The 23785-nt window shown below is 44.5% G+C and overlaps 1 protein-coding gene across 1 annotated transcript in view; it reads left to right on the top strand.

Annotated features, from left to right (window-relative positions):
- The first annotated feature begins 281 nt into the window (after positions 1-281).
- USP10 (ubiquitin specific peptidase 10) overlaps positions 282-23785 on the top strand; it is a 285739-nt gene continuing 262235 nt past the window's right edge. The window contains exon 1 of the mRNA XM_069216238.1: positions 282-471. Within this exon, the coding sequence (XP_069072339.1) occupies positions 451-471 (21 nt within the window). The 5' untranslated portion in view covers positions 282-450. The remainder of the gene's footprint in view (positions 472-23785) is intronic.

Below are 23785 nucleotides of genomic sequence, written 5' to 3'. Positions count from 1 at the left end.
CCTCCGGTCCTGACAGAATTTTAAATACAGTGCGAGACCGATAAGGTTACCGATCGAACTGACAGTCAGATTCGGAGGTCTCCCGTGACTGCCTAGCACTAAGGAAAGTACGCCTGCGCAGCTCCAACTGCCCAACATTTGAGTTTTTCCACTATGACAGGCGCGTCATAGAGCGTCCATGTTAGAGTCTGGCAAAATGGCAGAAGACATTCAGCTCTGTTAGTGACAGCACCACGCCCATTCGAGCATAAGCTCACTGTAAAGCGTTTGCGCTTGCGTTCCACGAGGAGTTGTATTCTTACGCATGCGCGTTGTGTCTCCGTGATTCCACCCACTTCTCGCGCAATCGCAAATGTGTCAACGCGAGTGTCAGTGTGTGCGAGAGAAGATGGCGGCGGCAGGAGAAGCAGCGTGAGATTCTTAGAGCGGACCTTCGGGAGTCCAAGCAACATGGCGTCAGAGAGCGCCCAGGTGAGTTTGAGTGCGCGCTTTGTTCTGAGAGTTCACAAATCTTTTGACTGTTCCAGCTTCCGCGTTTCCATCTGTTACGCGCCCGTCAAGACTGGGCCTATGCTATCTCATTGAATGGAGTCCGGCCGGTGTAGGTTTTGGATAACTATTCCGACTCAAGTCTATAGTTCCCGGCCTACCCCTGTTAAATACAGTCTCCTTGGCCCCTTTACTGGTGTATTTATATGCCATTCTGAAAACTGTCCCTGGTAGCCACGGCTCGGAGCGGCGCAAATGGGCCTATTGCCAAACAGAGTGTAAGGTAGCTGCCAGGCCTCTGCTGCCAATTGGCGTTTAAGTGTCTAGGCATAGACCTGCGGGGTACCTTGCGTTCGTTGTCTGTGGCTGTGTGAAGCGGGAGGTTTGCGAGACACTTGTTGCCAGGTGGTTGAGATGTGTGCCAGCCTGGGTATGGATAACAACCATTGTCGTGTTGTGTTTTCTGGCCCCTGAGTTGCTTTGAGGTAAGGATGTGTGTTTGCCAGTGGCGAAGGCATGACTTGTCAGTTCTGTATATGTCATTACAGACGTACCTTTATTACAGGTAATATCACGTAGTTTTACTGTGGATATCATAATGTGTGTGGTTATATTTGCATCATTGTTTGTCTAGAACGTACCTAGTTCTAACGAGTAACCCAACAAAAAGTTAGATTTTGTCTACTGATACTTTGCGTTTCGGAGGGGTCATTTAAAGAATAAGTCCACCTCGGTATTTTCCATTTTGGATCCTGCATTTGCTTGTCTCGCACTGCGAAACATTTGTTGCAGGCAGTCCAGTAGTCGCTGACTTTGTGTTGCTAAGGCTGAGCACATTGACAGGTTTTGCCGCCGGCGAATGTGCTAGTTTTACGAGGTTGACCCATCTAGAGGAAATTAAACATGGCTAATCTGGAACAGATCAGGTGTCGACAGACCATGTTCTGTCACATTATGCAATGTTGCGGTTTCCCTCTTATTCCTGTGTTTTATTGTGAAGACCCAGTTTGATTCCTATGTTTTAAAAACCATTTCATACCGGAGAGTGCAGTAATACAGTGAGATTTGTGTATGGACAATATGAGCGAACCCTGCATCAATCTTAGTTCTTTAATTTTTCCCATGTTCCTGTTCTAATTCTTCTCATTTTATTACAATTTCATACCTTTTTATTTTTTCTGATGCATCTGCCTTCCATCTTTCTAGCGTTTCTAACTGGTACTGTAGTGCACCGCTGAGTTCTCTAAGAGCTCCACATATTTTAAACCTGCTCCCTTGTGTTGACGGAAAGAGAGCCAGTAGATACCACCATGGCCTGGTCTTTTAATATGTACTTCCGGTGTGGGCTGATTGAGAGGCTCCAAATAAGTAATGTTTTTGGACACCTAACTTTTTCATGTTTGGCTATTAAGACAAAGCACTCGATGTACTAGACCTGGTTCAAAAGCATCATGGCTGAAGCTCTGGCGAGGAGGAATTTTATAGCCCTATGGTACACATTGGGCTGATTAGGGTTCGGGTATTTTCCACACATGATAAATACTATTACCACACATCACAAAAAACTGGGCCACTCATGAGTCTCTATATTACCACAGACCACCTTTGTAACAAAATCCATGCATGCGCCCCCATGAGAAAGAAATTTGTGTTAAGATGATCAGAACTTTCTTTATTCATTTTGCTTCATACTCTCGGTTGTAATTGTCATTCAAATTGGGGTTTTGGGTGCATGCTATTTGAAATGCCCTACCCCACCCAATATTAGACTTTATTTTTGTCCTTTCTTGCAGAAGTCAAGTTCTTTCTTTTCTAAATGTAACCCTTCACATTTAAGTATGGATTTTGGATGGTTTCTGTGTTAAGATACAGCTTATCACCTTTTCATGGTTTTCCAACTACCCATGTCCCCTACTGAAAATGAGTAGTTCTGTGCTTGTCGCCCAACTTTCCTTCATACCTCAAACCTGTTTCCTGAAAGCCTTTCCTCGGATGTTTCTTCTCTTGTCAATCTTTGTTAGCAGAATGCAGTAACCTGTTTATTTTAAGGAGTGTGAAGCGAATAACCAGCTCCAAACATCAGCAGAACACTTTACAGAACATCTTTATTGTATCAGGAGCATCTAAGATATGCAGCGCCGTATATAGATAATACATCTGATGGATGTTTGGGCTACGGACACCAGGAGCATTGAGGTGGATGGAGCTTATGTACTGTGTATAGTACTATGCGATACACTGGGCAGTTTGTTCTTGCATGACACATACTCGCACAATTTGTAAGTGTTATATAAGATTACATTTTGTTATTATACACACGTTTATAAGTTCAGCGCCCCTGGAGATGTTGTTTTGTTTATAATCACATCATTGGCTAAGTTTGTATGCTGACATTAGAACGTATATTGTTCCAAAGTCAGTAAGTTGGCATTGGACTACATAAATCTCCATGACTTGTTTGATTAGCCTAAAATAGTGCATCCATTCACTAGAACATCTTGCCAGTTGTTGACCAACATGATCTCCAAAATCCAATGGTACCTGCATGTCATGGCCTCTTCCAGTCAAACATTCAAAGTTGAGTTTTAACGTTGCACATGTTGAATTGACACCATAGCAGGGGCCACTGAAATTGTTGCAGGGTTGACTAAACTATGTGGCAAGAAAAAGCAAGTTATGTAGCATAATGCGGCACATTGCTTTATAGTATTACTTCATTATTTTGAAAATTTGTACACTTGTAAATATTGCCTAGGCTAAGATCTCACCGCATTCGTACGAGTTCAACAACCAAAAATGAAAGTAAGCAACTGAAAGATGAACTTCTAACCTTTTCGCACAGGGCCACCTACAGCATGCAAACATATGCAGTCAAATTATTAGCAACTTTTTATCTGGAACCAGCATTTTTTTGCGAAAATCTGCAGACTGTTCAGCAGACAATGGAATATTTGGCAAATGCGGCAAAACCATTGTGCAAAAAGAAGTAGAGGCAGAGAATCACTTAATTTAATGCTAGTGGTCTTGATCGTAGTCTCTTTAAAGGTGGTTACCTCTGTATCTGATTGTGTTGAGTGTGGCTGCACATTGGTCATAGGTATGCATATAGCATCATCTCCTTAGTGTTTAGTCCATGTAAACTGTCTCCGTGGTGTTCTCATATGGGTAGTGTGTGCTCTTCATCATGTCTACGTGGTGGGTATAAATTGGTTGGCAAACATAAAACATGTTGGATTAACAAAGTTGAGACTGCACTGCATACATGGGAGATAGTCGAGAAAAGTCACATCTGGCATGAACGTTTGCCTTCAACTTTTTTTTTTTTTTTCCCAGTATATCCAGCCTTTTCATTTATCCGGTGGTTAATACTTACCTTATTATTTAGTGTTCCCTCCAAAGTTTGTAGTACATCTGTTGTTGAATTGAGTTTTAATAACAGTACATGACTCCTATCAGTATCGATATTTGAGATAAAACATTGAAAAGTCATGTCTATAAAAGATGATTCCTAAATAAACTTTCCATTCGTTTTACTCTTGGTGGCCTTTTTTTTTCAAATTGTAATATTGAAAGATCTTCCATAAAGTTAAACAACGAGGCTTAAACATTTCATTATAACATCTTATTTCACCATTAGATTTCCTACCCTTTGATCTCATAGTCCCCGTTTTTCCATAAACTGCAACTGGCTTCTTCCTCGAGGCTCCCTGCCACAGTGGTCCAGTTCACTTGTAGCAGGGTGTAATTGTAATCCCCCACGACATGTACTTATTTAACTAGGTTTTCTCTTTTAGTCAAATAATCTTGAGTGCCGTCAGAGTGGTGGGGTGGGCCCTTTCCTATTATCTGTAGCCATAAATGTGATTGCCTCTTACTTTCACAGAGAAAGTTACCGCCTTTCCTCATATTTTTCCACATTTTCCTATACAGCATCTCTAGTATTAGGCTTTCTTAATTGTTCAGCCAATGCTAGTGGACGTTTTGGGGTAACTGTATTATCGATTTAAACAGCCCCTTTTTCGGCATTACTTGCAAGTTATTCAGCTAGGGTTCCATTATTACAAATCTGGGATTATGTTGTATGAGTTGTCACAGAATTAATCTAATGAACACCAAGTACGTCTTTAGAGAAAATTTCAAGTTGGGTCTTGTTTACTACGTGTCTCCCACCATACAGATTTGCTGGCTCCCTGCTTTGTTGGATATAATGTATCAAGAATATTGCCAGCCTGTTGAACTTTACAGAATGAAGCGAGATTCATGAGTCATCGTGGTTTCCCAGTGTTTTCATTTCTTTGTCTCCTTTTTTTACTTGTTCCTTTTGAGGTAATCACTGGATAACTGTTGTGATCCAGTAATCGGTCCCTTGTTCCAGTAATTCACTTTAATTTAAAATTAATTTGATAATTTCTTCGTTACCTTAAACATAGCCTTTGTGTACTCGTTGTCAAAACAGGATTGGCATTTTAGGTGCATTGGTGTAGTCTGAAATACTATGTCCAAGGCCCTTAATATTTTTATTCAGTTTTTATGGGCACTTTCACCTGTTAAATGCCACTGTGTTGCAGCCGTCTACTAGTGCTTGTCTGCATCCAGATTTCTGGCATGCATTAGTACAGTGGAACTCCTCTACTTTAATGTCTCTTCACTTACCCCAGATTATGTAGTGTGTTATACTTGGATGTAGACATTGCACTGCATCCCAGATTTTCTGTTTGTCACATTTAATTGGCTATACCTACACAATTTGATAAAAGATGAACTGATAATGACTAACATGAGCTCAACAGATTGTTAGTCCTAGAAATCAACTACTGTCTTACAGTGATAGATTGTAAGATACGCTGTTGAACAGAACCACTCTTATTATTCCATCTTATTCTAAACCATGTTGCACTTTATAGACCTTATTATCTGTAAGTGTTTTTCTTCAGATATCCCTAGAAGTACAATTGTCAGGGTTTGTTATTTTAAACTTATCAGACCATCTGCTACCTGGCTACTCATCACTGTTTGAGTGCCCAGGAGTCATTTGTGCACTAAAAATTGTATTTTGAATTTATACTTCTGGTCCTGGAGGTTTGGAACGTTGATAAGTGCATGCTGTGCTACTGGGGCATCTCTGAATCTACCTTCCACTATTTGAAAACTACTTCTGAATACGCCAGCTGCAATTTAAATCTGTCAAATCACGCTTGTGCAAGTCCTTGTGGGCTTATTGTCGCAGCATTTCACCTTAGGCACATAGGCCCTCATTACGAATCTGGCGGTCTCATGACCACCAGGTTTGCAGCTGGCGGCCGGACTGCCGCCAGTGCGGCGGTCCAAGTGCCATATTACGTTTGTGGCGGTCGTGCTGCGGTTGCACCCCCTGGATTGGAGATTCTGGTGGTTGTGGAGGTCCTCATCTGCCAGCGCAGCGCTGCCCTGAGGATTACGACTTCGTTCTCCGTCATCGACTTCTTCATGGTGGTAGCACTGCCATGAAAAGGCTGGCGGAGAATGGGTGCAGAGGGCCCTCCTGGCCAGCACAGTCGCAATGTTCACTGTTTGCTTTACAGACAGTGAACATTGTGAGGGTGCTGGTGTAGCCTACATCCTACAGCTTTGCAGTTGGCTCGGTTACGAGTCGGAGACAATACTGTTGAGTGTTTCCTGCTAGGCCGGCAGGCGGAAACTAATGGGAAAATTGTAATGGGCCCAGCGTGGCGGGTAGCCACATTGGCGGCAACCTCCCTGGTGGAAGTTTGGCAGATGGGTAAAACTGTCTGCCAAAATCGTAATTAGGCCCATATTGTCAATGGTTTCCAAATTCAGCCTATTGGAGTACAGTCTTGTCTTTAGGTCAGCTCATATGAGAGTAAGAGAGACCCATCTTTGTATCTCTGCACAGTGTTGCTCATTTCCTGAATAGGGTACTGCATTGCATTTATTTGGTAATTAGCTGTTCCATGGTGAAGCAAAGACTGAAATTGAGCTGATGCAGGTACCCTGAGAAGACAGCTCTATGTCACAGTCTGGCTGGCTGTGCGTCTCTACACACGTGTGAAGTAAAATCATTTCTTTGCTACACAACCACATTGCCAATGAGTAAGCTCCTCAAGACCCAGTTTCTCTTTAGGACCCAACCAGAATATTTACTAAATTGCTTTTTACTAGTGAAAGCTTAGGAGCTTTGTTTTGATGAACCATTCATAACTGTATTACATAATAAATTTCTTTACTTCCTGTTGAGGTGAAACCATGGAAAGATTCTTTGGCAAAATCTAAATTGGCAATAGATCGGTTTCTGTGCTTAGATTTTTGCTATGGTGCTGTGTCAAAAGTAATTAAACAACTTGTTGCCCTACACCATAATCTAGGTTTCCTCTTTTTGGCAGAACTTTAGTTTAAAGCTTTTTTTGATTCATACTCGTTATTTGGTTTTGCACCTTTTTTTATTCATAATCTGATGCTCCGAAATGCACGAAGAGGACACTTTTTTTTTCTTAAGTGTTGTTTTTCTGCTAACCTCCACACTTAGTGCCACTTTTGATGTGCACCTTTTGATATCGGCTATAGGCATACAAACACGCACCTTAGTTAAACTCTTCTTTTTTTTTTTTTTTGTGGCTTACTAATCTGAAAATCAAAAATTCAGTCCATTATTGCACGCTGTCCTAAAGAGCTTAGAGTTCCACTGTAGCAACGTCCATTTCTGTAACCAGTGTCAATCTTTTCCTATTTCGGTAATATGCACATGAATACTGGAGTACGGTTGGTGCGGCTCACTTATATTTTTGGTTTGTAGATATTAATTCATTCCTGTTCCCAAGGTGTTTTAGGGACTGACTACACATTTGGGCAGGAACGAGTGTATTTTTGAGTGATTGTGATAATTACAGTATTTTTAATATTGAGTCTAGATATTACTCAATGCTTTATTTTTGGAAAATGCTTGCGTATGTTTTTAATGGCTAGTTTGTATTTTCTGGGAACTTTATTGCATATACATATGTCTGTTTTGCATATGGCCACTGTATTTGTAATGTTTGGGCTTACTTCGTGTGATCTAATAGTCACCTGCTGTTGACAGTGTACAAAATGTAATCTTTAAATAAATAGGACACGTGAGAGATTTTGCAGATGGGGGAGAGTGATCCCTTGTAAACAGAAAAGAACCATTCCTAGCTCATGGACTTGTATGTTTTGTTTTTGGTTGCTTCACGTTCTTCTCACAAATTGTTCTACTGCTGTCATCAGCTGGTTTGCTTCTGTGAGCACTGGACTGCAAACACAACTATTTCTGGCCATATATGTTTTTTTTTTTTTTCTTTTAAATAGCTGTAGCTTTATACACTATGCATGGCTATAACTCATGAGGCTTTTTACAGAATAATCTAACTATGCAAGAGCAGCTTTCAAGCTTTCAGACACGCTAGCATCAATGGCATATGTGCTTAACTATGTTGGTTACTTTAATTGGTTAATCTATTAAGAAGCTGTTTTTTATTTAGTTGGTGTGGAGAAAATGTTCACCCATTGATTCCCAAAGCCCGCCTTTTAGTGTCATTGTTTGCTGACACCCATACAACATACTGTGCAATACAAAAGCCAGAAATGCTGGTGTAGTGGGTTTCTGGCACTGGGCCATAGGATTAGCCATTTGTGACCATAGTGCTATTTCAGCATCATCAATGCATTTTTAAACACTCATGCTAGAGCTGCAGTTTCTTTTTCTTTTTGTGGACATTCTTTGTCTGACTGTTAAACATACAAACGTGGATTAAGGAACATTGCATCGAACAAAAGTTATTCACGGTACAATAACCACATGGAGCACATTCACAGCACACGCAGACATGCTCACAACATATAAAGTTGTCTCCCTTAATAGAATAAATTTGTTAAGCACAGCATTCACCAACTTGTGCATCTTGGCACTAAAAACATTTTAACGATAATAAAGCAGCAACTCTAATCTGCGGTGAATAGAACGTTTTTCATAGGATTCCTGAAAGATAGTAAGTATTGGATTTAGTCCCAAAGGGTGGATCGTTCCAAAATTGGGAACTAGTTAGACAATCATTTGCAATGCAGTAGGTCTCGCATTTGCTTGAGTTAGAGCTATTGGTGTTCTAAATTCATAACTGGACTTCTCTTGCTACATAAATTGGTTAACCCTGCTTTATAATTTCATTTTTTCCTGCCGCATAATTCCAGTGACCCTGATATAACTAAAGCACTTCCATTTACCTTTTTCCTCTATCTGCAGCAAAAGGTTGGAGACCCCTGGTTTACGCAATGAGGCGGCCTGTCTTCCAGTGGCCAACGGTGCCATGCCCTGTATGTGTCCTAGAGGACCAAGCCAGTTTGAAACTGGGACATGCAGCTGTGCCCTGCAGAGTGTATTCTGATGTAATTCCTGCACAAAATACGTCACATGTTTTTTATAAATATGTTCAGTCTATTGCTTCTGTCCTGTGAGATCTCCACAACTGTCAAAAATGCCTTTTGCAGATTTCTCTCCCCGCGAGTTGTGTGCCAATGCTTATTACACAAAGTACATTCCATTAAGTGTCTGCGCCAATTCTAAGTTAAGAAACATAATTTCGATGATTTTCATAGGTCACAAGGACACCAGTTCTCGGGGTACCAGGAGCGCAGTCAATTGGCCATCAAGGTTGAAGTACTATATATACAGGGGTGAAAAAGAAACTTTAAAACTTGTGACAAAACACACAAGTAAAGCGATTCCTATCAGTCTCTGTAAAGCACATCTCTGGACATTATCTCACACAACAAGCAAGGCTTTAACCTTTTTTATGGTACACTACTCAAACACCAAGGCTATTGGTTCTTTGCAGTCGTTTCGAAAAAGATATATGGAGCCCACGATGAAGAAAGTTACAATAATCAGTTGGGATAGAATGCAGGTAGAGACCACTTGTTCCTGAAAACGTTTGGGATGGAAAGGGAGGATTTTCTTAACGCTTAAAGCTGGAAAAAGCGAGCGAGTTAAACTGCGTTCAATAGGGAAGCAGTACCTAGAACCGTGGGCCACTAGAATTAAGTGTCAGGGGAAGTCTAATTTATGTGGCAGGATTGACTAAAGTATAGCGCAAAAAATTGACATTTGCATAATTAATGCAGAAAAGTTTGGACAATGTGGCGAAGTCAACACATCCATGACTATGCGGTTAATACAACTGCAGCAGAATCACATAATTCAAGCGTCCTGCTTTTAACTTTAGAAAATAACACTTTTTTTAATTAGGCACATTTAATGAAGTCCAATACTTGTTAAGCTTGCTTTTATCAACAGATCAGTCATAACAATGATTTGTTACCTAATTGCAGGGGTGTAGAATTTATTAAAATACTTGTCCATGGGACAGGTTGCTTCTTAAATCTACTTGTCCTGTAAAAATATATACTTGTCCCTTTGGTGCCATGTCATGCGGCAACAAATTAAGGCAGCAATCTCATTATGTAAGAGCTCTGATAATAGCCTCTCTGATTATGCCAGGGCTACTACAATGGTAGGGCTTGGATTCTTGCAATTCCAATCCCTACTGTAGCAATTTCCTTATATTGGCACCTTTCCGCAGATCTACATACTGGGGCTGGAGGAAGCAGTAAGCAATAGTTCCACGGCTGTAATTCCTTTGAGTCTGCAAACCTACTAACTTGTATGTTTTATGGATTTTCACCAGCTCTTCCCTAACCTTTTCCCATAATAAGAAAGGTTGGAAATTTGCTCCAGACAATGGCAGAAGTAGAACTTCTTTCAGGGTTGGGTTAAAAAAAAAAAAAAAAAAAGGTTGGAGGGAAAGTGAACTTGTAAACGCTCAGTACATTTTCACATGAGGAAATCTATTTTTTTAAAATATATTTTTATTAACAGTTTGCTGTTTACATCACATAATCACATTGTTGGGAACATCTTATTCTTGTTATGCCTATTATTTAAAAGGATATAACATTGTACTTGCGATTATAAATATCTTGTGTTATGGCTGAACGCTCACCCAGGGCTCTGTCGATTTCTGTTATCTGCTAGTTTTACGGTCCCAGCGTGGATTTCTATGGGTGTGTGGTTCTTGCAGTGCTGTGTTACCCATTCGTTTTTCATGTACATATAACAGCTTCAACTCAACATTAAACTATATACATACTTAATGGCTTTTGTGGATGGAACTGGTGTTGGGTGGCGGGGGTGATTCCCTGGGGGGGGGGGGGGGACTACCAATCTTACTCGTGTATTTTGCTACTGCTCTCTGCGTTCAACTTATGTGCCTCTCCGGGTTGTTCCCTGCAGCTTGCTATGAGCTGATTGTGTCTTTTACTAGTTTTTTCCCTTAATGTTTTCCACCTCTACTTTAGTGGTATTGTTGGGGGAAACCCCTGCCCAATTTCCGTACTCGCTCAGGTTTCTGCTTCTGTTGGTGTTGTATTGGGAGTTGCTGGTCTTTCTCTTGTGGCAACCCAGTTCATCATTAGTTCTTCCCACCCTGGGGCCATGGGAGTCTGCCGGATCCCCTTTGCCTCCTCCGTCTTTAATACCTGTAATTCCGCCCCGGCCCACCTTGTGACGTCGCTTTTCCATTCAGCCAGTGAGGGATGGCTAGAAGCCTTCCACCCCTTCGTGATTAATCTCTTGTAGAGAGCCAGGGAAAGATCCAGGAAACGACCCTCAATCTTCCCCTGTGGCGTGTTCGTCTTCAGACCCAGCAGACAGACATCGGGGGTTAACGGTAGTATTGTCATATAATCCTGACGTGCTCTATAACTGCTTTCCAGCCCAGCTGTAACACTTCGCATTGCCACATCATGTGGTCAAAGTCTGCCTTGCATTTGTCACACCTGGGGCAAGTCCTGGGGGATCCCCCATATATGCGAAACAGTCGGTGAGGGGTAAGGTATGTTCTATGCAAATAGTTATATTGGATATATTGTAACCGGGTATTGCGCGATATCCTCCGGGGATAAGCCAGAGCTCTGTTCCAGTCTGACTCAGTTAATTTATGCCCGACTGTTTTCTCCCATCTCTCCCTTAGCCCGCGCATGGGGTCCAGAGCAGCCTCTATTTGGGCTCGGTATATTTTTGTAATCAAGTGGGGTTCTTCCCCCGAGGTTAGCAGGAGGTGTAATACTCCGTGGACCCCGGGTTCCGCATTAATCGTATCCCAATGGTCCTTCAGAGTGTGCACTAGTCTCCTGTGCAAAAGAAATTGACCCCGAGGGATTCCCTTTCCCACCAATTCGGTGAAGCTCTGTAGCTTACCTTCCCTAAAGAGTTCTCCCACCGTCGTAACTCCTGCATCCGTCCATGCGCCCAACTCTCGTCCCCCGAATCCAGCTCCTTTCGGCTCTACTCCTAAAACCGGTAACGGCAGCGCCGGAGAGTAGGGTGGACTAACTCCAGTTCTTCTCATGCACCTTTTGCAGCACGCTAACGCAGTCTAGTCATTAAGTTGTCCCCGATAAGGAAGAGGTTTTTCCCTATCATACATGCTATTATTCGGTCTATGTCCAGCACGCCATGGGAGTTAAATAGGTCCATCTGCCCCCTGCCCACTGACCAGCCCGCCACCCACTGTAGTTGGGATGCCAGGTAGTATGCCTCAAAGTCAGGAGCCCCCAGGCCCCCCGCCTGCGTCGGTCTACACATAGTCGACAGTGCTGTGCGCCTACGACCCACATCCCATATCAATTCCCGAAGCAAAGCGTTCAATTCCCGAAACCATGCAGGAGGGACCCACAACGGGATGTTAGCAAAGTAGTATAGGAGACGGGGAAGCATCACCATTTTAGACAGTGCCACTCTGGCCATTGTTAGTTTCAGTGAGCGCCAAAACCCAACTGAGGCGCGCAGTGACCGGAGTGCTCTACCCAGGTTATCATCACGGAGGTCGGCCAACTCATGAAATATCTGGATCCCCAGATATTTAAAGGTCCGCGGGGCCCAACACACATCTCTTGGGCACATTTCGGGGGCATACGTTATTTGGCAATCGAGGCAAAACATTTGTATTCCCTATATTAAGGCGAAGTCCCGATAATTCCCCAAAGTCTTCTAGGTTCTTTAAAACCCACAGGAGGCCACTGGGTCCATCTCTTAAATACACCAAAATGTCATCCGCGTATAGGGAGATGATATGCTCGTCTGGGCCCCAATTAATTTCTTTACCGACTCCGTCCTGTCGCAGTTTGGCCGCTAAGGGCTCAATTGCCAGAGCAAATAGCAGCGGGGATAGGGGGCATCCCTGCCAGGTTCCTCGATATACCGGGTATGTTGTAGATATTGTTCTGCCTGTCTTCACCCTAGCCAGCGGGGAGGCGTACAGTAGGTCCACCCACCTCTCCCAATTTTCTCCTAGTCCCATCCCTAGCATCACAGCCCTAAGGTAATCCCACCTGATCGAGTCGAAGGCCTTTTAGAAGTCTACTGCTAAAAAGGCCCCTGTGGGTGGTTTCTCTGCTGCTGGCATGTGTAAAATAGCAAAGATCCGCCTCAAGTTTAACGATGTGCTGCGGCCAGGAACGAAACCATTTTGGTCGGCATGCACTAGTGTGGTCATTCTGGGGAGTAATCTGTTAGCCATGATCTTACTGAGGATCTTAAAATCGCTGTTTAGCATTGATAATGGGCGGAAGTCAGTCACTGGTGCCTCCCTGTTTTTGGTTTTGGGTAGCGGCACTACCAAGGCCTCACGCAGTGTGCCTGGTAGTTCTCCTCGTCGCAAAGCCTCCGCGTATACCTCAGCTAGTTGGGGCACTATCAGTGTCTTGTATTTTTTTGTAAAAGTCCATTGGAAGGCCGTCGGTACCAGGGGTCTTCCCGGGAGCTAATTACAATATGGCCTCACTTATCTCCTCCGCTGTTACCGGACCCCCCAGACTGTCTCTCCCCTCTGGGTCTAAGGTCGGGAGAGCGATTCGCTGGAGGAAATCCCGAAAGGCTTCAGCCCCTAAGTCCTGGGGTTTCCTATATAGGTGCATATAATATCCCCTAAAGGCTTCATTGATTGGGCCTGGGCTTTGCCTGCAAATTCCCTCTTTGTCTTGTACACTCGTGATGGGTTCTCCTCCTCCGCCTGGGCGTATCAGCCAAGCTAGCAGCCTCCCTGACCTACCTTCCTCTGATTGTACTGATGTTAGGTATTTTTGTGCGCTATGGCATCTAAGCTGTGCTTCGATCTGGGAGTGTTCTCTACGGGCACGCTTATATTCCTCATTCCCTTGGGCTCCAGTATCCCGTCTTACTTCCCATTCGTGTATTTTCTTCTCTAAGGAGGTCAGTTCCCTTTCAAGTGTGCGTTTCACCCCCACCGACTGGCCCAGGCAGAAACCCCTCGTCACCACTTTAAGTGTTTCCCACTCGTTGGCCCTAGACTCGGTAGATCTGCTATTAATCTTGATGTATTCTGTCAAATGGAAACGAAGAGCCTCTCTATACGCCTGATCCTCCCCCGGAATACTCAGTGTCACCAGTAAGGGGTTATGGTCTGATAGTGTGCGGCCAAGGTACTCTGCGTGGGTCACATAACGCGCCAGGCCCGTGGTGCATGTTATTCTATCAATTCTTGTGTGCATTCGGTGGAGGCCTGAGTAATAAGAATAGTCGCTGTCTCTTGGGTGTTGTTCCCGCCAGACATCCACAAGCCCCCAGGAGTCCAACCATTCACAGAGCTTCCTGGCTGTTCTAGTGCACACCGCAGCGGAGGGGTCGATCTGTCCATGTTAATGTCCAGTATTGCATTGAAGTCGTCCCCCCCCCCCCCCCAGTAATTCTCCTGTACATTGACGGGTGAGGTGGCTCGATAACTTGGTCAGGAAGGGGACCTGGTCCTGATTGGGAGCATAAATGCAACTCATGACAACTGGAGTACCATGCAGTCTCCCTTCTAACACCAGAAACCTGCCCTCTCGGTCTTTGTTGGATGAGTCAATTATCAGTGGGACCCCAGCCCTGACCCATATCAATGCTCCCCTCGCATAAGCCAAGTACTCTGTGGCGAACACCTGTCCTCTCCATCTTCGTCTCAGTTTCTCAACCTCCCCTGCTACCAAGTGGGTCTCTTGTAACATTGCCACGTGCGCCCCTCTTCTCTTCAAGTAGGTGAGGACTCTGTCTCTTTTGGCAGGTGTGCTCATCCCCCCTAACATTCCATGTTATGAGATTATATTCTGCCATCTTAGTAGAGTAATTTGATAATACCGTCCTTGTCCCCCCCCCCCCCGGTTACCACTCTTTTCCTACCCATGTTTGAAACCTTTTACTACTATTATGTTATGTGTCGCCACCCATATAGCCAAAATAACTGATAACTGTAAAACCCAACTCCCCCCACCCCAGGGCGCCTACTAACCTGCAGGTAGCCCAGAAAATCACGCAACAGTGCAACTTGTTCAACATTATAGCTACAGTTCTCGCCAGGCTAGCTAGACCAGCGAGGTACTGGTTCGGGGGGCGGTCAAGTCCGGAGGGGCCGCACGTTCCTCTGCTGTGCCGTGTTGCCAGGTCAGTTCGTGTAATGCTTAACCAAGATCATCAGCGGTCCGCGGGGTCACCCTGGGTGCTCGCGTCGAGCCGACCGAGTCCCCAGCCGAAGACACCACGGTATCATCTGAGTCCTCTCCTGAGCCCCCCGGGGGGGAGGTTCCACCACCGACTCAGGCTGCAGCCTCCAGAGCCGCTCTCTTGTCTTTTTCCTTTTGTGTTTGTGTTGGAGCTAGCCTCGGTCGACTCCCAGGTCGACGCGTCTCACGAGTACGGCGATTTCGGCCCGCAGTTGCTCTGTTGCCGACGGGCTCCCCCCCCCCCCCCCCCCCCAGAGCCCCTGCTTCTCGAGCCATTCCCATGCCTCCACTGGCGTTTGGAAGAAGATGGTTTTGTCATCCAGTATCACTCTGTCTGGCCGGATACAACAATGAATATTGAATCCCTTCGTCTCTGAGGGCCCTTTTGACTGCTAGGAATGAGGCTTGCTTGTTTTGTACATCCAGAGTATAGTCCGGGAATAGCGTTGCCTCCCCATTTGCTACCTTGAATGGGCCCATCTCTCTGGCCTTCTGTATGAGAATGTCTCTGTCTTTGTAGTGCAGCAATTTGGCAATCACCACTCTGGGTGGCCTACCGGGGGCAAGAGGTCTCAACGGCATTCGGTGTGCTCGTTCCAGCGTATAAAAGGGCGTTAGGCATCCGGGCGCAACCGTTGTGCTAAACCATTTTTCCAGGAAGTCCACCATGTTGGTCCCTTCGACTCCCTCAGGAAGGCCCACCACACGCACATTGTTTCTTCTGTTTCTGCCCTCAGCGTCCTCGGCCCTTTGTTCTAGGCGCGTTACTCTAGCCGCCAGGGAGGTCACCTCAGCCGCGAGATCCTTCTGTTTCGGTTCAATAATTGCCAATGTGGATTTCGTTTCCTTGACCCTGTCTGCCAGTCTGTGGTGTTCTGTCCTTAGGAGGCCCACTTCGACCGCTACTTGATTGATGTCATGTTGTAATGTAGTCTTTGTATCTTCAATCGCCCCTAGTATTCTGTCTCGGGTTTCCTGGACGCTGGATTGCAGGTGTGGCCGTTCTTCCATTTCTTTGCGCTCTGGTGGGGATGCAGTGTCCAAGGTTTTCTTCTTATGACGGGCCCTGGGGGGCATCGGGCGGGTGGGGAGGACTGCACCCTCAGGCGCAGTCCCGAGCCTCTTCTCAGGCCCACTTCCTTTCGCAGTCTTGTGACTCCGGCTTGATCCCCGGGGCCCAGATCGGCGCTAGGCTGGGCCCGCTAATGCAGTGCCGGAGAAATCCTCACCCTCCGCACGTTCATTGGGTCCCGTCTTCAGCCGCTCCGATAACAGCCTCCAGGGGGTTGCAGCCTCTGGGTCCGCCACTCTTTCTAGGCTGGGCAGTTTCTGTTTCCTCCTTTATTTTCTTTGTTCTCTTTATTTCTGGGGTTCTGCCCCTCCCTTTCTGTGGGTTTTTATTTTTCTCTCCTATTCATTTTTCATTTTTTTTATTTTTATTTTATGTTTTTTTTTTTATTTTTTATTTTTTTTATTTTCTGTGTTGTAGTTGCTCCCCCGCGGGGCGCCCTCTTGCTAGGGCCCCCGCCGCTGCTCAACGTTGCCTCCTGCACCCCTCTTTTCCTTGGGGTCCGATCTCAGGGCTCCGTTCGCATCAGGCTCCTCCGATCGCATCCGCCGACCCCAAGGCCGGGCGCCGCCCAGTCCCGCCTCCCAGGGAGGCCCGACAGCCCCAGTCCCCCTCACCGGGATTTAAATCGGCGGGGTCGCCCCATCCGCTCGCGCCGGTCAAGCCGCGACCCAGGGCTCACTCGAGGCCCCGGCTCAGCGCGGCAAGGAAGGCCGTGAGTCCACCCCGGTGCCGGCGGGCCGATCCCGGGTCCGCGCTCGTCCCGGATCACGGACGGCGACCGGACAGCATCCGGGGTCCACTCCCAGCCCAGCGGACGTCCGCGGTTGATGTCGTCCGGAGGTGGCACGCTTTTCTGTGTAAATTTTAGCGGCCCCTCCGGAGCTAGGAGATTAGACGTCCGCCATCTCCCAGCAGTAAGTCACGCCCTTTCACATGAGGAAATCTACACATGAATATTTGCCTATGCTAGAATACAGTTCACAAATTTCTAGGAGTACGATTTCCTGGTATACTTCTTGTGAATTCATGAAAGCTACTAATTCAAAGACATATACCATGGGTGCACTTTTGTTCCTTTCTTTAGGAATTGGGTCCCTAATTAGGTCTTGCGTTAACAATGACATTTTAGTTTTTATTAAATTTATATTTCTCTCTATCGGCCTACTTTACTGTGAGTGATCACTTTCTGCTTTTCCACAAGGAGCATATTAGCACACAAAGTAGTTTTGAGTGCCATGAACTACAGTGGCAATCAGTGCCTTAACAAAACTGGAGGGGGTCCCTTTGCAAAGAACATGGAGGGAGCCTCCTCTCTAGACTCATTCAGGGCAGGTGCTGTGCTGAAGGGGCCCCCTGGAGAGGACTGCGTGTGTTTTTAACCCCTTCGCTGCCAGGCCTTTCCCCCTCCTGTGCCAGGCCTTTTTTTGGCTATTTGGGGCAGTTCACGCTTAGGCCCTCATAGTTTTTTGTCCACATAAGCTAGCCAAGCCAAATTTGCGTCCTTTTTTTCCAACATCCTAGGGATTCTAGAGGTACCCAGACTTTGTGGGTTCCCCTGAAGGAGGCCACGAAATTAGCCAAAATACAGTGAAAGTTTCGTTTTTTTCAAAAAAATGGGAAAAAGTGGCTGCAGAAGAAAGCTTGTGTTTTTTTTTCCCCCTGAAAATGGCATCAACAAAGGGGTTGCGGTGCTAAAATCACCAGCTTCCCAGCTTTCAGGAACAGGCAGACTTGAATCAGAAAACCCAATTTTTCAACAAATATTTGGCATTTTACTGGGGCATACCCCATTTTTACGATTTTTTTTGGGTGCTTTCAGCCTCCTTCCAGTCAGTGACAGAAATGGGTCTGAAACCAGTGCTGGATCCCAGAAACCTAAACATTTCTGAAAAGTAGACAACATTCTGAATTCAGCAAGGGTTCATTTGCGTAGATCCTACAAGGGTTTCCTACAGAAAATAACTGAAATAGAAAAATATTGAAATTGAGGTGAAAAAAACAGCAATTTGTTTTCTACGTTTTACTCTGTAACTTTTTCCTGCAATGTCCGATCTTTGAAAGCAATATACCGTTACGTTTGCTGGACTCTTCTGGTTGCGGGGATATATAGGGCTTGTAGGTTCATGAAGAACCCTAGGTACCCAGAGCCAATAAATGAGCTGCACCCTGCAGTGTGTTTTCACTCTATACCTTTACTCTATACAATTACTGTGCTGAAATATAAAGAGTGAAAAATAGCTATCAAGAAAACATTTGTATTTCCAAAATGGGCACAGATAAGGTGTTGAGGTGCAGTGGTTATTTGCACATCTCTGAATTCCGGGGTGACCAAACTAGCATGTGAATTACAGGGCATTTCTCAAATAGACGTCTTTTTTACACACTCTTATATTTGGAAGGAAAAAATGTAGAGAAAGACAAGGGTCAATAACACTTGTTTTGCTAATCTATGTTCCCCCAAGTCTCCCGATAAAAATGATACCTCACTTGTGTGGGTAGGTCTAGTGCCCGCGACAGGAAATGCCCCTTTAGATTTTGGCCTCTAGCTCAGCCGGCACCTAGGGAAACCTACCAAACCTGTGCATTTTTTTAAAACTAGAGACCTAGGGGAATCAAAGATGGGGTGACTTGTGGGGCTCTGACCAGGTTCTGTTACCCAGAATCCTTTGCAAACCTCAAAATTTGGCTAAAAAAACACGTTTTCCTCACATTTTGGTGACAGAAAGTTCTGGAATCAGAGAGGAGCCACAAATTTCCTTCCACCCAGCGTTCCCCCAAGTCTCCCTATAAAAATGAAACCTCACTTGTGTGGGTGGGCCAGGTGCCTGCAACAGAATAAGGCCAAAAACTTGTAGAGATAGAGGGGATAGCACAGTGAGTTGATAAGGACATATTCTTCTTTTATACATCTTTAGGCTGACTCTGCTTTGGGGACCCACACAAGTGAGGTGTCATTTTACTTGGGAGGCTGAGGGGAACGCTGGAGAGTAGGAATTTTGTGCTGGAGCGGTGATCGTATAAACGAAAGTCAGGAAAATATGCCTTTTTAAGCAAATTTTGAGGTTTGCAGAGGCGTCTGGGTAAGAAACTTTTGGGGGATCCACGCAAGCCACATCTCTCTGCACTTCTTGGGGTGTCTAGTTTTAAAAAATGTCTGGGTTTGGTAGGTTTCCCTAGATGAGTGTGTGGACGGCGTTTGGCTGGCACCGCCAGCCAAGCGCCACCCCAAGCACACCGCCAGCCAAGCACCACCCCGAGCACCCCGCCAGCCAAGCGCCACACCACGCACACCGCTATAACTTTTTTGTTGTTGTTTATAAACAACAAAGAAACCACTAACTAATTATAAAATAAGTACAAAACTACAAACACAAAAGCTCTAACTAAATACATGACAGTGATGCCAACCGTGAAACTCAACATATGAAAATATGCTCACGGTATTTCCCAAAAGTTTTTCCTTGTGTGGTAACTTCTAAAACAGCTGGGCACACACAGCCCAGGCTTTGAACGGCATTCGGGGCAGTACATCCGGCTCTCCCTCCTGATTAATCTCCGGGCACATACTCTACATTTCTTTGTGGGCAAGTCTTTTTTGGGAGTGGGAGGAATGTGATCTGGAAAGTGCTGATCTTTCAATCTAGCCACATCCTCCACCACTTCTACTCTAGGAACTCTTGCCTGTTCCACCACAATAAGGCTTTCTATCACTGACTCCTGAAATTTAACAAATTTCACCCTTGACTCAGGTGAACAATCCTTGTATACAATAAAAGCATTAAAAGTTGCCAAATGAAATAAATGTAGGGCCAACTTTTTATACCACACGTAAGACTTACGAAGAGCAGTGTAAGGTTCCAACCTCTGATCTACTCTATCAACACCACCCATGTGCCTATTGTAGCCCAAAATGCACACAGGTTTGCGCACTTCCGCAACCTGACCCCAAACAGTCACGGGGGGAAGTACTCTCATCATAGATGGTAGACCGCATGTCCACATCCCTCCTGTCTGAAAATTTCAGAGCTAGCAGCTCATTATTCCGCAAGGCACTGCACTGTCCCCTCAAGTTTTTTACAGACAAGCTCCCTTGGATTGCCTTTCCGGTTATAACGGATTGTGCCACAAGCAACAGTGTCCACTCTAAACAACTCCTTCTACAACTGCACTCCAGTGTAGAAATTATCTATGTACAAATGGTGACCTTTTGTAAAACAGTCGTCTACCAAGTTCCCACACAATTTTTTCGCTAACTCCAAAAGTGGACGGACAACCCGGAGGGTTAATACTGGAATCCCTACCAGTGTAGACCCGGAAATTATACACCCATCCTGTACTGCTTTCTGACAGCATATACAATTTAATACCATACCGTGCCCTCTTACTAGGAATGTACTGCTTAAAAAGTAAACGCCCCTTGAAAAGGACCAAAGACTCGTCCACACTTATCTCTTTGCCTGGAACATAGACCTCTGAAAACCGATCTACAAAATGATCAAGGACAGGCCTAATCTTAAAAAGACGGTCACAATCAGGGTGATCTCGTGGCAAGGCTAAAGCATTGTCTACAAAATGCAGCATATGAAGAAGAAGCAAACAGCGATTACATGTCATAGTTGCAGGAAATATCGCCGTTGCCATCAAGGGACTAGTAGACCAATAAGAAGCCAGTGACGGTTTCCTGATCAACCCCATCAAAAAAGTAAAACCTAAAAACTTTCATCTCTTCCATATATGTGGGAACCCACTGAGTAGCTCTAGACTGAGGCTCAAGTCTGGCAGCGTTGTCCCTCAAATATTGCTCTGCATACAAATTAGTCTGCTCCACAATCTCTTCCAAAAATACATCGTCCATAAACAAGTGGAAGAAATGGACAGGCAAAAAGTTTTCTGTATTGGCTCTACACCCTGGGAGACCAGTAAATGCAGGTAACTGTGGCTGCTCCATGTTTGGGGCAATCCAGGTGTCAGGTCTTCTAATGGGAAACCCTTCAGCCCCAGGCTGCTGCCCTCTTGGCACACCAATGTCCTCTATAACAGGCCCTTCATCTGCAGTGAGAGTAGCTTCCTCATCAGAAGAATACTCTTGGACAGAAAACTCACCGCCAGAATCTCCCACTTTGTCCTCTGCCTCAGATGCAAAGTCAGTCTCGTAATCATGGTCTGAAGACGACTCAAAGAGCGTGCCAACAACCTGCTGAGCGGTCACTCTGCGGCTAGCCATGATCCTCACTAACAAAAAATGGATTGCCAACAACAACTAGCACTAAAATAAGTAATAAACAAAGTTTAGCTTTATCACAAAGAGTTATGTACTAAAAAAACTATACCACTCACTTGCCTGAAAAAGCTACTCACCAAGCAACTACTCTGCACAGACACAGAAATCACCAATGACATCCCACTAAAAAAAAAAAAAAAAAAAAAAAATCATTGTGCTCAAATCTAAGGACAATTTCACACACAATACTGCATTTAATACACCACCTACAAACATGCCATTCATGCATGTCAACAATACTCCTTTGGAGTAAATTGCTTGCACTTACCTAAAACATGCAACTATGCAAACCGCAGGACAACTACAGCCAAAACCGCAATGATCCACAGCAAAGGAAGCAAAAGCGTTGAACTAGAAGAAAAATACGAAATAAATTGTTATAATCACAAATACCCCCCCCCCCACCAAACACACAAAAAGGGAAGGACTTACCAGGAGAAGTCCTCTTCCCTCGACGCGCTGGAAGCAAATGGCTTCCGGCGCGTCCCGGCAATACTTGATGACACCGGCGTGCTGTACGCGCGCGGACGTCATCAGATTGCCGGGATGGGGGTGGAAGGGAAAGGGCTTCCCCTTCCATCCCTGCCCTTGGGTGGTAGCGCTCCCCCCAGTTCCTGGGTGTAGGACGAGGTGACCTCGTCCAAGGCACCCGAGGGGTTAAAGATAAATTTTTTTTTTTTTTCCTGTTTGTTTTTGCAAGTGTTTGTTACAACGGTGAGGGCCTGGTAGCTCCCACAACAGTGTTACAAAAGCCATGTCAAAACAAGACATGCATTGACTAAACTAAGACTAAAAAAAAAAAAAATGTTGGATCGGTTGCCTTTGTCAATGCTTGTTTATTTTCATGCTTCGCATCATGTTGTTGGAAATGGTTACACAGATTTTTCCATTATGGAAAACACATTTTACTAAATGAGGCTTCAAAGAAATAGCACCTAAAATGTCATAGTAGCGAAACTTTTTTTTCCCCCCCATGTTCCAGTTTTTTATGAACATTTTATTTTACAAGCAAAGAATCCTCACTCTCGCTTACAAGCTTCTACAAACATTTGCATCTAGTCATAGTATTGTGGGAGCATTATACTTAGCCTCATATTGTTAAACTTTTCAAACATGTGGATACTTTTCTTTATTTTTTTTATTTTTTATTATACTGGAACCTCTGTCAGTAATGCAGTGTGACTTTAAAACATTTATTTACAGCGCTCACCCTAATAATGAAGGCTTTCAATTAATGAACCATAAATACAAGCTTAAATAGCATTAACATATGAACACACATTAACTCAACTGCAGACAGTTTCCCTTTCAGTAAACCGGCAACCAAAGGGTTTGTGCTGTAGAGGGTTGGGCCTACTTGTCCCAAGGACAAAATAAACATGAAAACTTGTTGCCCTTGAACCCAAACAAGATGTCCCGGGCATCGGGCGATAGGAATTCTGCATCCTGTAATTGGCATGAGCAGTACCTGGAACAATGAGCCAGAGAGAATCCTTCAAACTGAGTATTATTGCCAGTTAGGATTTCAGTTTTGTTGGCATTCGGCTGAAAAAATATTGAGTAGTTCAATGTTGAGCAGCTACAACCTACTGGGTGTCAATCTCCTATAAGATGACTACACTATTCATAGAACTCTCTTTTAAGGCAAATCATGCTAGAGCTGCTCATGTGAGACATGATGTATGAGTTGCACAAGGATGTCATGGTCAAACACCTCCATAGGTTGAGCAAACGGACAACCAAGTCTCCTGGATCCACAGTAGATCTTAATTCATCCAAGGTAAGTATGGTTTCTGCACTTCTACTTGCGTGAAAACCCACTTGCCAAGAATCAGGATAATTTGACTCTTGCAAGTAATGAGGCAATTGCCTGGCTACAACATGTTCATTAATTTTACAAAGGGCATGGGTATATATCTTCAGTTAGTATCGTTTAGGAATGTGAGAGCCACAATGGTGCCCACGTCATAGAAGCATATTCCCAAAAGTGCAAATTTTTGCTGTCAGGAAAAATTAGGTATCCATTAACCAAACCTGGCTGTAGAGTGGAACCTCCTATTGTCCCATACTTCCTTCAGTCCTCTGCTTATTTGATGTAGGCTATTTTCTGAAATCTGGTGGGACGTAGGCTTGTATTGTTTCTCTTATCCAACATTTTATTGATTCCCAGACAACAAGTTAAACTCAGCTCTTCTGGCTTTTTGTAATTTTTGTCATCAGGGTGAATGGGTGGAAGTGTAAAAAAGAAAACAAAAAAAAAAGATTTTCAATTCTCTTTAGGACACAGAGGTGAAGATGATGCTTTCTTTTACTGAAAAACTCAGCAGCCAATCGCATTATAAAGTAAACAAAAACTTCAATACCCATATATACACAAT

Source organism: Pleurodeles waltl, chromosome 12 (assembly GCF_031143425.1).
Source record: "Pleurodeles waltl isolate 20211129_DDA chromosome 12, aPleWal1.hap1.20221129, whole genome shotgun sequence".
Taxonomy (NCBI): Eukaryota; Metazoa; Chordata; class Amphibia; order Caudata; family Salamandridae; genus Pleurodeles; species Pleurodeles waltl.
This window is presented reverse-complemented; position numbering and strand designations above follow the sequence as displayed.